The sequence below is a fragment of the Dipodomys ordii genome, unplaced genomic scaffold (genome assembly GCF_000151885.1).
Source record: "Dipodomys ordii isolate 6190 unplaced genomic scaffold, Dord_2.0 Scaffold125, whole genome shotgun sequence".
Lineage (NCBI taxonomy): Eukaryota > Metazoa > Chordata > Mammalia > Rodentia > Heteromyidae > Dipodomys > Dipodomys ordii.
In genome coordinates, this window is record NW_012267341.1 from 836894 (window position 1) to 849528 (window position 12635).

The 12635-nt window shown below is 54.4% G+C and overlaps 2 protein-coding genes across 5 annotated transcripts in view; one reads left to right on the plus strand and one right to left on the minus strand.

Moving 5' to 3' along the window:
- Psmc3 (proteasome (prosome, macropain) 26S subunit, ATPase, 3) overlaps positions 1–2553 on the plus strand; it is an 8792-nt gene extending 6239 nt beyond the window's left edge. The window contains exons 9-12 of the mRNA XM_013030039.1: positions 736–832; positions 1027–1172; positions 2134–2215; positions 2362–2553. Of these exons, the coding sequence (XP_012885493.1) occupies positions 736–832; positions 1027–1172; positions 2134–2215; positions 2362–2472 (436 nt within the window). The 3' untranslated portion in view covers positions 2473–2553. The remainder of the gene's footprint in view (positions 1–735; positions 833–1026; positions 1173–2133; positions 2216–2361) is intronic.
- A 2059-nt stretch (positions 2554–4612) lies between these two features.
- Slc39a13 (solute carrier family 39 (zinc transporter), member 13) lies at positions 4613–12410 on the minus strand. Of its 4 annotated transcripts, none has more exons than XM_013030055.1 (9): positions 12089–12410; positions 8533–8646; positions 8117–8241; positions 7678–7779; positions 7482–7571; positions 6423–6473; positions 6101–6233; positions 5831–5930; positions 4613–5744 (listed from the first exon to the last, which is right to left on the minus strand). In XM_013030055.1, exons 1-9 carry the CDS (start codon positions 12387–12389, stop codon positions 5669–5671), a joined length of 1092 nt encoding a protein of 363 aa, XP_012885509.1. In that variant the 5' UTR covers positions 12390–12410; the 3' UTR covers positions 4613–5668. The 4 variants fall into 4 exon arrangements, with proteins under 4 accessions (XP_012885509.1, XP_012885511.1, XP_012885510.1 ...); XM_013030057.1 differs by having other exon boundaries at positions 6105–6233; positions 12089–12392; XM_013030056.1 differs by lacking the exon at positions 7678–7779 and having other exon boundaries at positions 12089–12392.
- Between the last annotated feature and the right edge of the window lie 225 nt (positions 12411–12635).

The following is a 12635-nucleotide window of genomic DNA, read 5'->3' on the forward strand; positions in this document are numbered from 1 at the left end:
GCTTTTTTCTTTTTTCTTATGTGGTGCTGAGGAATCGAACCCAGGGCCTCAGGCATGCAAGGCAAGCACTCTACCACTGAGCCACCTTCCCAGCCCAAATGTACCATTTTTATGAGGAGTAGTTCTTGATGCAGATTTTTTAAAAATTCTCCTTCCATTGGATAGGGGTCTATTCAAAATACTTCGAACATTTACTGTAATTGCCAGTGGTCCCAGCAGAGATGAGGTTCAAAAGGTCAAGTTGCAACAGCAGCCACCTGAAAGTTAATTAGTTCGAACGCCATTATGGTATCTGTCAGATTATCTTAGGCCCTGAGGACAGTTGTGATATACCTTAGTGGTCAGCCTTCATGGAGAATTGTATAGCAGCAATAAGAGTGGAGGCTGGGGAAATGGAAAGTTCTAAGCTGCAGCAAGTCGCGGGGCGTTTGGAAAGGCACAGCCCCAGACCCTTCCTCTGGAGAAGCCTGGCTCCTCCCACACTCGCATCCTGGTCTGCCATCAAGTTTGTCCCATCATATGGGATACCTCTGGCCATAGCTGTTGCTGGTCCCCAATCCCAGAAGGCTTTGGGCTGTGAAGGCTGCAGTCTACCATTAGTGACCCCCTTTTTATGTGGCAGTGACTGGGCCGTGTCCCCACCTGGACAGGTTGGGTTAGGTTTGTGGTGGGAGGAGAAGGGGGACCCTCCACCTGGGTCATGGCCTCACTGGTGTCTTGGCCTGTGAACCCCAGTTTTGACAGTGAGAAGGCCGGTGACCGAGAGGTACAGAGGACCATGCTGGAGCTCCTGAACCAGCTAGATGGCTTCCAGCCGAACACCCAAGTAAAGGTGAGCGTTTTGTCACTTCTCAGGTAGAAAATAAGGCTGATTCCAGGACACTGCCTCGGTTCCCCAGCTAGTGAGCTGTGGAGCTAGACTGTGGATTTGATCTGCCTTTTTCATCCCCTGTTCTCACCTGCACCCCGGAGCCCCTGCTTTTTGTGTGTGTGTGATTGGGCAACTTGCTGTCTCCCCTCTCTCAGGTAATTGCAGCCACTAACAGGGTGGACATCTTGGACCCTGCCCTGCTCCGATCAGGCCGCCTGGACCGCAAGATCGAGTTCCCAATGCCAAATGAGGAAGCCCGGGCCAGAATCATGCAGATCCACTCCCGAAAAATGAATGTCAGGTGAGCAGAGTCCTGAGCAGGCAGCACAGAGCACCTCTGCTCTTTTTGCCTTTACTTTTCTGAACAGGGTCTCAAATGTGTGCCTGAGTGGGCCCAGACTCTGTCCTAGTTAAGCTTCCTGCATAGCTGAGATAACAGATAGGCTACTACACCCCAGCTTTGTTTGTTCAGATAAGTTCTTGCAAAGTTTTGCCCATGCTGGCCTGGAACTTGCACCACCAATCTCTGTCTCTGAATAGCTAGGATTACATGAGAGTGTGCCAGGCCTGGCTAAGCCTGTTTTTTTTGTTGTTGTTGTTGTGATTATTGGTAGTGGGGCTTGAACTCTGGCCCGGGGCACTGTCCCTCAGCTCTTCAGCTCAAGGCAAACGTTCTGCCACTTGAATCACAACGCCACTTCCAGTTTTCTGGTGGTTTATTGGAGATTAGAGTCTCACGGACTTTCCTGCCTGGGCTGGCTTTGAACCGTGATCCTCAGATCTCAGCCTCCTGAGTAGCTAGGATTACAGGCGTGAGCCACTGGCACCTGGCTAAACCTCTTTTCTTGTTTGGAACTTGGGGACAGTTGCCCCCACCTCTGGGGGATGTGGGGAGGTTTAGATGTGACAGTATCAAGCACAGTGCTTGACACGTGCAGACAGCAGGCCTGTGTTGGCCCACCCTCATGGGTGTGAGGCCATCTTAGTCCCTGAAATCCCCTCTCCTAAGATGATTCCTAGAGCCTCAGATGTAGATTTTCACAATGCCAGAGCACAAAGATCTTAAAAATAACCTGGTCTAATTTAGTTTCTACCCCCACTTGTCTTGTACTGAGGAGAATGTAAGGCAGCGTGGGTAAGGAGCTTGCCTTTCATCCTGGGCGAGGACTCCACTGCCTGATGGGGGGCATGTCAGGCCATCGGTGCCCTCCTTTCCCTTCCCCATGAGTAAGCCCTGTGGCAACTGCCCTCTCTCCATACAGTCCTGATGTGAACTACGAGGAGCTGGCCCGCTGCACTGATGACTTCAATGGGGCCCAATGCAAGGCTGTGTGTGTGGAGGCGGTGAGTGGTCAGGAGGGGTGGGTAGGTGGCTGCTACCTTCCTGCCCCTTTGACGGGACTGGGGAGATTCCTGAGGGCAAGAGGCTGAAGAGGTCTGAGCTGCTGGGTGCGGGGAGGCACTTTCAAGCCTGTTTGTCTTGGCTGCAGGGCATGATCGCACTGCGCAGAGGCGCCACAGAGCTCACCCATGAGGACTACATGGAGGGCATCCTGGAGGTGCAGGCAAAGAAGAAAGCCAACCTGCAGTACTATGCCTAGTACTGCAGCTGCCTAGTGCTGCCTCTCCCCGGTCTCCCACCAACTGAGGTTCCTAATAAAAGGTGGTTTGGGTTCTTGCCATTTGTCTCGTCTCCTGTGGGCCCCGGGTGCCAGAGTGGAGACATGCAGGAGGCCTGTGCCCTGGGGCCATAGCCTGGAAATCTCTGAGACAGCTGTGGGCCCCAAAGCAGTTGTCAGGGTGAGGTTTTTGGGGGCACAGCTGTTGCCAGAGTCTGCCCCAAGTCCCATCAAAGCCTTTCTCTCATTCTCTGCCCCCTGCTCTTAGTTGTCAGAGGCTTTTGGCCACACAGGTAGCCAAACACACTAACCTTTCCCCTGCTGCCTTGAGAAGCCAAGGTTTCGTATCTTTGGTCCTTGGAACTCTTGTTTCCTGGCTTACATGTAGGCCTCCCATTTCTCCATTGGTGATCTCAACTTAGGACTTTGAACCCATTTCTTTGTCTGAAAAATCGGCCACAAGCAAGATTTTCTGAGAGCCCTTCTATACCTAATCATTTTGGGGCTACACAGGGCCTGGGCTCTGTCCCTGAGCCTCTTTGTGCTGAAGGCTAGTGCTCTACCACTTAAGCTACAACACCACTCTGGCTTTTTCTGAGTGATTTATTGGAAACAGTGTCTCATGGACTTTTCTGCTACTCGGGCTTCGAATCGTGATCCTCAGATCTCAGCCTCATGAGTAGCTAGGGATTATAGGCATGAGCAACCAGTGCCTGGCCTAATCTGTCATTCTGTGTTCCCTCCTATTGCCCACTCCCTTGGCAGGCCAGACAGCCTGTGTAGTCTGCTTCAGGATCTTCCTGGCCGTGTCCTGTCTGCTAGCGACTCCAGCTCTCCACACTGAGCCAGGGCTGGGATCAGGACCTCTTGGTGACAGCTCACTTGCGCCGCCGTGTACAGGTCTTAGCCCTTGCGAGGTCCAGCTCACTTGCGCCGTGTACAGGTCTTAGCCCTTGCCCGGCTGCTTTACCCCTTGAGTCACACACCTCCAGATAGCTTAATGCTTAATTTCATCTGGTAACTAGAATAGCCACCATTAAGGTACCTCAGTTTATGGATGTGATTATAACTGGGGTGAGAATATCTACTTAAATAATCCTTGGATTTGTAGGTAGGACTCAAACCCAGGACTGGCAGTGCAGCTGTTGATTTTCATTGAGCCATCTTACTAGTGGCTTTGAGTGGCCTTGAGTAATAATATTTCAAAGTAACCTTTCAGACCTCAATTATGTCATCAAAGAGGCAAAAGCCTGTATCCACCCTTTTCTTCTTTCCCCTTCCCAGCAGACTGGACAAAAGCTACTGCCTATCCTGTCTTTTGAAAGGCCAGCTCCTTCCCACACTATTTGCTCTCCTCTAGTCTTAACACTGCCCCAGTGTCCTCTACTCAGCTCTGCAGCCTGGCAGGGTCCTGTCTGGGGGACAGCAGAGATGGCTGTGGGCTCCTCCATTGGATCTCTGAGGTCTTGAGACAGTTACCTTCTGTCCATTTCAAATGTTTTGCTGATAGAAATCCTGAAAGCCAAGCACTCCCAGAGAGTTTGACTGGAAAGGATCTGTTTGTGTACGCACGCGCCTGTAGAACTGGGGCTCCAACCCTGCTGCTCGCACTCTTGCTTGGCCCTTTATACTCACAGCTGCCATTCTGTCACTTGAGCCAAACCCTCACTTACAGTTTTTTGTTCATTAACTGGAGATGAGCCTCACATTTGTCTGCCCACAATGGTGGTGAACTGCAACCCTTAGCTCTCAGCCTCCTACTAGCTAGGATTCTAGGGATGAGCCAACAGTGCCTGGTTTTTCTCTCTTCTTCTGTGAATGGTAATTTGATGAGGTCACACCTGGAGTTGACTTTATAGATCAAGCACCCTTCCTTGATGAAATTATTGAGTCTATTGGGGCAAGGGGCAGGAATATCCTTGACTTAAAAGGTTCACTAAGTGCAGATGCCATCCCTGAGAGTGGTGAGGGGCTGAGATGACCTAGTTGCCAGGCTTGCTTTGCTTTTGAGCTCAGCTGCTACTGGGATAAAAGATTAATGATAAAACAAGGCAGGAAAGTGGAAATGTGCAGATACACAAGGGTGGAAGATGACCACAGCCCCTGGTGTGCAGGACAGGCAGATAGTCTGGAGAATATTTATTCATCATCTATAGAACAGGTATGTACAGATACAGATACAACACTGCAGCAGAACCGCTTAGCCTTGATGGCCACGTTTCTCTATAAACACCCACGGTCTAGCAGCAGGGCTGGAGCCAGGCTGTGGAGCGGGCCAGCTGAGAACCTGGGCGCCAGCCAAGGGAAATAGCTGGGGATTATGGCTTCTGCATTCTCCCAGAGCACATTCCTGAGTGCTGACAATGTGGAATCCTCACTCCCCCCTCACCTTCCCCGGAGTCCCAAAGGGCAAGGGGGAGGGGGTGCCTGCAAGGGGGCTGAGCAGGGAAGGGGGGGCTTGTGTGCCGGACTGCCGCAGGAGCATCCCTGAGCTGGCCTGGGCTGCCTGTTGCCCTGTGTGCTGTTGCTTGGCAGCTGGAGGCGGCACAAGCTGCCTGTGCTGCCAGGGAACTTTTGCTGGGTAACAGAAGCTGGCGTGGGCAGGCGGCCCTGAGGAAAGACGTGAGCTCCCTGCTTATGCTAGGAGGCGTACACCCGTCAGTGCTGAGTGGAACTGGGTGCTGCATGAGCACCTGCCTCCCCTTTCTTTGGCTGTAGAAGTGGGAAGGAAGGGGGTGGGGGGAGTGGGCGCAGTAAAGAACTGGCCCCTGCTTCTGTGCCTGGGCTGCCCAGGGCCTGGGTAGGTGAGTGAGCCAGGGGGCTGCTCCCCCAGGCCAGATGCTCAGGAGGCTCTGGCAGCAGAGAACAACTTGGGGTTCTCTGTGGCCCTGGGGCTGCTTGCACTCCTTTTGGGGGCCCTGGCGGGATGAGACCTCTGTGGAGACCGGGGCTGCGGTTCCTCTAGCAGGTACAGATGGTGGTCGTGAGGGGAGCCTGGAGCAGGCATGGCAGGGCCGTGGGCCCCTGCACACACACAAGGGTCACAGTGTCGGTCTCGCACACACCATCCTCTCTTGTGGCAGGGGCAGGTCTCCCAGCCCTCACTCCTTGCCTCGTGCACACACTCACAGAGCGGATATCTGAGTCTCTTATTGCTGTGCAGGGGGTGGGGCGAAGGCTACTCCACACAGAAGGACAGCACCACCATCACCACAATGCCCGAGCAGAGCAGCAGCACCTGCTGCAGCGAGCGCCTGTGGGGAGAGCCCAGGTCACACAGGGGCAGAGGAGATGGGGGCAGAGGCCGCAGCTCCTGGGGGGACCCTCGGAGGTCACTCACCATGGGTCATCTTCCTCTAAGAGGTCAGGCAGCACGTTCACCAGAGCGATGTAGAGAAAGCCTCCGGAAGTGAAGGGTAGGATCCAGGCCACCGTCTCCTCTGCACAGGAAAGGGGGTGCCTGACTGGCTGAGAGCGCAGGGGGCTGGGTGTTCCCTATCCCCTCCCTTGGGGGGGAGACCAGGGCAGACCCCAGCCGGGTACCAGCAGGAGGGCAGCTGCACCCTTTGGCTGGTCCTCTGCTGACCACCACCACCCACCACGCCCGTACCTACTCCCTTGGGGGACTGCGTACAGATGGCGAAGCAGGCCCCCAGCAGGCCCCCCAGTGCTGTCGAGAGCTGCAGCTTGGCTGCACTCCACCGGTCAAAGCCAGCCCGGAGCAGGATAGCAAAGTCGCCCACCTGAGGGGAGGTCCAAATGTTCAAGCTGGGCTGCAGCCAGGCTGGATCACCCGAGTACCTCAGAGGGGCCCAGTCCCCCTGTCCTCAGCCTGCCGTGCCCACCCACCCCCACCCGAGAGTGGCACCCGAGAGCCTACCCAGCAAGGGACCCCTTGGGGCCTAGACCCTGGCCGCCCTTCAGGTGCTCACCTCATGGGGAATCTCATGCAGGAGGATGGCCATGGTCGTCACGAGCCCGATCTGCAGGGAAGAAAGCCTGAGACCAGGGCTGGGGCACCCCACACCCCTTCACTCCCCAAACGTTTGTGCTGGACACTGTGGGCTCCTGGAAAGAGCAGCAAGTAAAGGAGCCAGAAGCCAGTGGCCAACGCTTGTCACCCCAGCTACTCAGGAAGCTGAGATCTGAGGTCCAATGCCTGTCACCCCAGCTACTCAGGAAGCTGAGATCTGAGGTCCAAAGCCAGCCAGAAGCCAGTGGCCAACGCCTGTCACCCCAGCTACTCAGGAAGCTGAAATCTGAGGTCCAAAGCCAGCCCGGGCAGGAAAGTCTGTGGGATTTTTATCTCTAATTAACCAGTAAAAAGCTGGAAATAGAGGGGTGACCCAAGTGGCAGTGCCAGCCTTGAACAAAGGGACAGTGCCCAAGCCCTGAGCTCAAACCCTAGTATCAGTGCACGCACGCACACGCGCGTGCACGTGCACACACACACCCCAGAGAGAGACAGGAGCCTGCCTCATGATGCCAACAGTTAAAGACAGAGACAGGACTGTGAAGGGGAAGGAGTGGATGCGGCCAGGGGGGAGAACGGGAAGGGAAGATCGCAAAGGCCTCGTGGAGGAAATGCATTTCGAATGAGGCCCAAAGCCAGGAGTGGGAGGAGGAGCGTCCCACGCAGATATGCAGTGGGAAACAACTCAGCCAGTGCAATGGAAGCACTGCATTGGGCAGAGCCCAGAGAGCAGGAGGAGGAGGAGGTGGAAGGAGAAGCATCTAGAAGTAGGCAGAGCCGAGGCTAGCAGCTCCATAGAGGCTCACCAACAAAAGAGTGTTGGCAAGAAGAACAGCACAATAGCATGGCACAGGAGGAGTTCAGCGAGACGGTGGAGGGGTGGCAGCACCTGAGGGTGACAAGTTTAGAGCCGCAGCAATGGAGAGAGCAAATCGGTGGCGCATCTTTTGGTGACGGGACCGGCTCTTCGCCACGGATGGCATCTTTCCCTCCCGACCTGCCCAACCCCCACACTCACCTTCTTGCTCACAAGGAAGCTGGCGGCCACAGCCAGCCCGTGAGTGAAGTTGTCTATGGTATTAGCCAGCAGGTTGAGATAGCCACTGACCTGGGTGAGGGGACAGAAAGCTGGACTGAGCAGACAGGGAGGCCTGAGCCTGGCTGCTCACGCAGCTTTGTGGCTGCCACAAGGGGCCCCTGAGTGGGCCACTCACTTTGAGGTTCCGGACCACGGCTCTCAGGCCGGGCTCTGCAGCCGGCTGGGCCAGACAGTGGCCTCCATTGAGCGCGGCAGCAGTGGGGTCTTTGCTGGGGGCCTAGGGCCAGGAGAAGGAGAGAGAGGTGACATTAGATGCCCTCCCCCCTCGGCCAGGGCAGACAGAAGTGGGGAACAAAGATGGAGAAGAGACACAAGGGAACACCTCTTTTATCTGGCTATGCTTTTCTGTGGCTCCATTAGTTGGGTGCCCCCCACATCATCGAGTGAAACAAGCCACTAGGCCCAATGCTGCCACTCCCCAGATCCCCCCAAAGAAGCTGGCCCGGCCTCTCCAAACTCCCAGAGGAGACCCCCCCTTTTTTCTTCAGTGCTTAACTCAAGCTCCTAGTTCTCTAGGCCCTGGGCACTCCCAGGCCTTGGGGTGTGGGGCTCACCTGGCTGATCCCCTCCTTCTCCTTGCTGTTGAGAAATGTCTTCTCCAACGCCAGGAAGGTCAGGAAGCCAGCGATGACCCACAGCCCCAACTGCTGCTGCTGCTGCAAGCTCTGCCCCTCGCCACCTGCAGGGGGAGCACTAAGAGGCCATGCCAAGCCAGTGTCCTAGGAAGGGGCCATCCGGGGCAAGGACAGGCTGACCCCAAGCAGGCCTGGCTTGTCAGGCAGCTGGACCCTAGGGCTCCCACAGTGGCCAGGATGCTAGAAGCATGGCCCTTCCCTCCCAGGCAAGTTCCCTGCCCGATGAAGCCTCTCCCAGCCCCTCTGGCAGAGCAGGGCAGGGCCTAAGCTAACGCCGGGCATTGGCACCAGCCCCCTGCTCCTGCCCTCTTGTCCCTGCCTGACACCTCACTCACCAGGACTAGTGCTGCACGTGTAGGCCCATGCCTCGGGCAGCAGGTGCAGAAATACATTGCCCAAGAGTCCTCCCAGGGCAAAGCTGAGCAGCTGCTTTAGGCGTTGGGCTCCAGCTGCAAAGTACAGGGCAGGGTCTGAGCTGGGCACAGGACAACTCCCCTCTCTCCTCCCCACCAGGTCCCTGGGCTCTTTATTGTCACAACCAGACTCAACTACACTGCAAATCCCAGGAAGACTGCATATGGGTCCCCCACAACCCAGGTCCACCTCAACTTATTGGGCCACTGTGGACTCATGACTACAGCGAAGAGACGGCACTTCCGTGCCTCACAGCCAAGCTGCCCAAGCCTTGTCTAGTGAAGCGCAGTTTCCTCATCTGCGAACTGGATTTTGTGGGAATTAAGTCATAAGACACACAGCAAGAGTTCGTGAAAAGGAACGGCTCCCTTCTCCACCGGTGCGACAAGAGATTTGGAGACTTTTGCACATTTGCAGCATCCAGATCCTTGGTTTATTAGAGCAAATGAGGCTTAGGAGATGGAGCTGATGATCCCAGGGGAGGCTGCTGCTCCCACACGGTGTGAACCCCTGTGCCACTGCCTCCCATTTCCACTTGTAGCGATCCAAGTGCCTCCTACACTGACCCTGCAAGGCTGTTCTGAAGAGGGACGAGCCCCCACGATGGTGCTGTCCAAAGCCGTGGAGCCAGCCCTCAGCCCGGCGCTGTCAAGAGGAGTTCAGGATCCATCCATCCGTAAATGAATGGTTCCCGAACCTGGTGAGTGACCAAGCTTAAGGGCGCTCATTTTAACAGATTCCCAGGGCCAGTGCCGCTGCACTGTCAGGTGCCGGGTGGCAGGCGGCATGGACACTGCATTTTTAGCAGCTCCCTATATAATATTTTTCCTTCTTTCTTTTCCTTCCTTCCTTCCTCCCTCCCTCCATCCTTTCTTCTGTTTCTGTCTCTCTGTCTCTTTCTTTTCTTTCTTGTACCTATCTTGGGCCCAGAGTTTTTGTGCTCAAGACTAGTGCTCTACCACTGGACTTCAGGCATTTTGTGTGTGTGTGTGTGTGTGTGTGTGTGTGTGTGTGTGTTTGGTTGATTGGAAATAAGAGTGTCACAGATTTTCTTGCCCAGGGCTGGCTTTGAATCACAATCCTCAGATCTCAGATTCTAGAGTAGATAGGATTACAGGCAAGAGCCATTGATGGTTGGCCTTATTTTATTTTTTTCCAGTCTTGGGGCTTGAACTCTGGGCCTGGGCACTGTCCCTGAGCTTCTTTTTTGCTCAAGGCTAGTGCTCTATCAGTTAAGCCACGGCACCATGTCCAGCTTTATCTGTTTATATGTTACTGAGGAATCAAACTCAGGGCTTCGTGCATGCTAGGCAAGCACTCTACCACTAAGCCACATTCCCAGCCCCTGGCCTTAATTTTAAAAAGTTAATTCTAAAGTGCCCAGCTCTTTTGTATTTTATTTTTTTAAGACAGGTCTCTCAGGGACGAAGGGCAAACAAATGCCATGCTAGTCTGCACTAGACACTGTTGAAAATGAACTAAATACAACTTGTGGGTGAAGATGGGAGGGAAAAACTGGAGAGATAGCGAGGGAAGGGATGGCGTTGTCCAAACAGAAATGTAAGGCGGGTGCTGGTGGCTCATACCTGTAATCCTTAAGCTGCTCAGGAGGCTGAGGTCTGAGGATCGTGGTTCAAAGCCAGCCTGGGCGAGAAAGTCCAGGAGACTTTTATCTCCAATGAACCACCAGAAAACCAGAATTGGTGCTATGGCTTAAGTTGTAGAGCAGTAGCCTTGAGAAAAAGAGCTCAGGGACAGGGGCTGGGAAGGTGGCTCAGTGGTAGAGTGCTTGCCTTGCATGCCTGAGGCCCTGGGTTCGATTCCTCAGCACCACATAAGCAAAAAAAAGAAAAAAGAAAAAAAGCCGAAAGTGGCGCTGTGGCTCAAGTGGTAGAGTGCTAGCCTTGAGCTGAAGAGCTGAGGGACAGCGCCCAGGCCCAGAGTTCAGGCCCCACGACTGGACCCCCCCCCAAAAAAAAAGAGCTCAGGGACAACATCCAGGTCCCAAGTTCAAGCCCCAGACCAAAAGAGAGAGAGAGAGAGAGAAATATACTCATTACCTGACTTATGTAACTAACTCCTCTGTACCTAACTTTTATAATAATAATTTTTAGGGGCTGGGAATTTTATAATAATAATTTTTAGGGGCTGGGAAGGTGGCTCAGTGGTAGAGTGCTTGCCTTGCATGCCTGAGGCCCTGGGTTCAATTCCTCAGCACCACATAAGCAAAAAGAAAAAAGCCGGAAGTGGTACTGTAGCTGAAGTGGTAGAGCGCCAGCCTTGAGCTGAAGAGCTGAGGGACAGCGCCCAGGCCCAGAGTTCAGGCCCCACGACCGGACTCCCCCCAAAAAAAACAATAATAATTTTTAAATCTCTTCTTATTCTGGAAGACTTTGAAAAAAAAAAAAGGTCTGTCTATGTAGTCCTCTGCTGCCCAAGTGCTGGGATTATAGGTGTGCATTACCATACCTGGGCTTTAAAAAAATCTTTAATTACAAAACATGTTATCTGTGAACAGGCAGTGTGTGCACGTGGTACAAAAGAAAACCCCATCTTCCAGAGGCTGCCTCCTAATGGCAGCCTCTGCCTCCAACCTCTGGTGTACTGCAGAAGGCTGACCCAGCTGCTCTTGGACTGAGCACTCACGCTGTGAGCTGGGCTGAGTGAGGCAGTGTTGGCTCAGCACCTCACCTTTGCTCTGCATGGGCTTGCAAACACCTAGCCCCTTCCCTGGGTCGCACACTTCAGCGAATCCTCAGGGACCTAGGATGATCCCATTTTGGGGGAGCGCCGAAGACCAAACCCTGGCTCCCTAGGTAGGCACTCTACCACTGAGCTACACTCCATGCCATTATCCCTCCCCTCCTTTTTTTTTTGCTGGTACTGGGTTTGAACTCAAGGTCTTAGGCTTGCAAGGCAGGTGCTCTACCATTTGAATCACAACTCCAACCTTTTTGAACATTGGTTATTGTCAAGGCACAATCTTGCTCTTTCTGCTGGGACTAGCCTCCTACTTCTGCTTCCCCATGTTGCTGGGGATTACAGCTGCGAGCCACTGAACCCAGTAAGGCATTGTGCTTACCCACTCTACTACCCCTTAGCTAGGACAATAGAGGTATGTGACCTTGCCCGGCCATTGGTTAAGATGCAGTCCCTCAAACAAACTTCTTTTTGCTTAGGCTGGCTTTGAACCCTGATCTCTGCCTTTCCCATATAGCTAGGATTATAGTCCTGAGCCACTACACCCAGCTTATCTTCATGTTTGAGGTTGGGAGACTAAGACAGAATGAAGTTAAGGAACTTCGTTTTCCGCAAGAGTCGGCAGCCTGAAACAATGGATGGATGCACGGCTGAATGAGCAACGATGCCAACCCTTCATCTCAGACACACCAGGGTCTTCCAAGAAGGGCAGCAGCAGCAGGTTTCCCACACTGCTGGCTGCCCCTCAGGGCCCCTGGCGTGGGGGGAGTCACCCACCTTCTGAGCGCAACATGGCCCCCATCTCCAGGGGAATAATGAGCAAGGGAAAGACTCCACTGAGCCCCACCATGAGGGAACCCAGGAGCGAGCAGATCCATGTGTCCAGCCTCTCCCCACTCAGCAGGGCCTCCCAGGATTCGCTTTCCTTGTTGTCCAGGCGACAGGCAGCGGCAGCCCCCAGGCTCCGGAGGGCTGGCTGGGCTGCCCCAGCCCTTCCCAGGAACTCCAGGGCAAGGGCAGTGAGAAAGAAGAGCCTTCGGCCCACCATGCCACAGCCAGGACAGGAACATCCAGGCATGCCACGTGCTGGAAACACACAAGAAGCTACTTGTCCAAGCTGCCACCCTTCACCCCACACCTGCTCAGAAACGTGGCATCTCCTCTCTCCCTCCCAAGCGGCCACAGCGTCCACCCACCTGCTGGCCTTGCCAAGGACATCTGAGGATCCCCACGGTGGGCTCCCAGAGCCAAGGCCCTCTGCTCCTCCCCACTCCCTTCGCCCAAGGGCCACACATTTTTTCCTTTGGAGCAGACTCCAGCCTGT

Excerpts from the sequence above, each read along its gene's own strand:
- Slc39a13 (XM_013030055.1), bottom strand. The coding sequence starts at position 12,389 with ATGCCTGGATGTTCCTGTCCTGGCTGTGGCATGGTGGGCCGAAGGCTC. Across the intron at positions 7,572-7,677 it reads CCGTGGTCCGGAACCTCAAA|GTCAGTGGCTATCTCAACCT; the intron begins GTGAGTGGCCCA and ends CCCCTCACCCAG. Across the intron at positions 5,745-5,830 it reads TTAGAGGAAGATGACCCATG|GCGCTCGCTGCAGCAGGTGC; the intron begins GTGAGTGACCTC and ends CTCTCCCCACAG.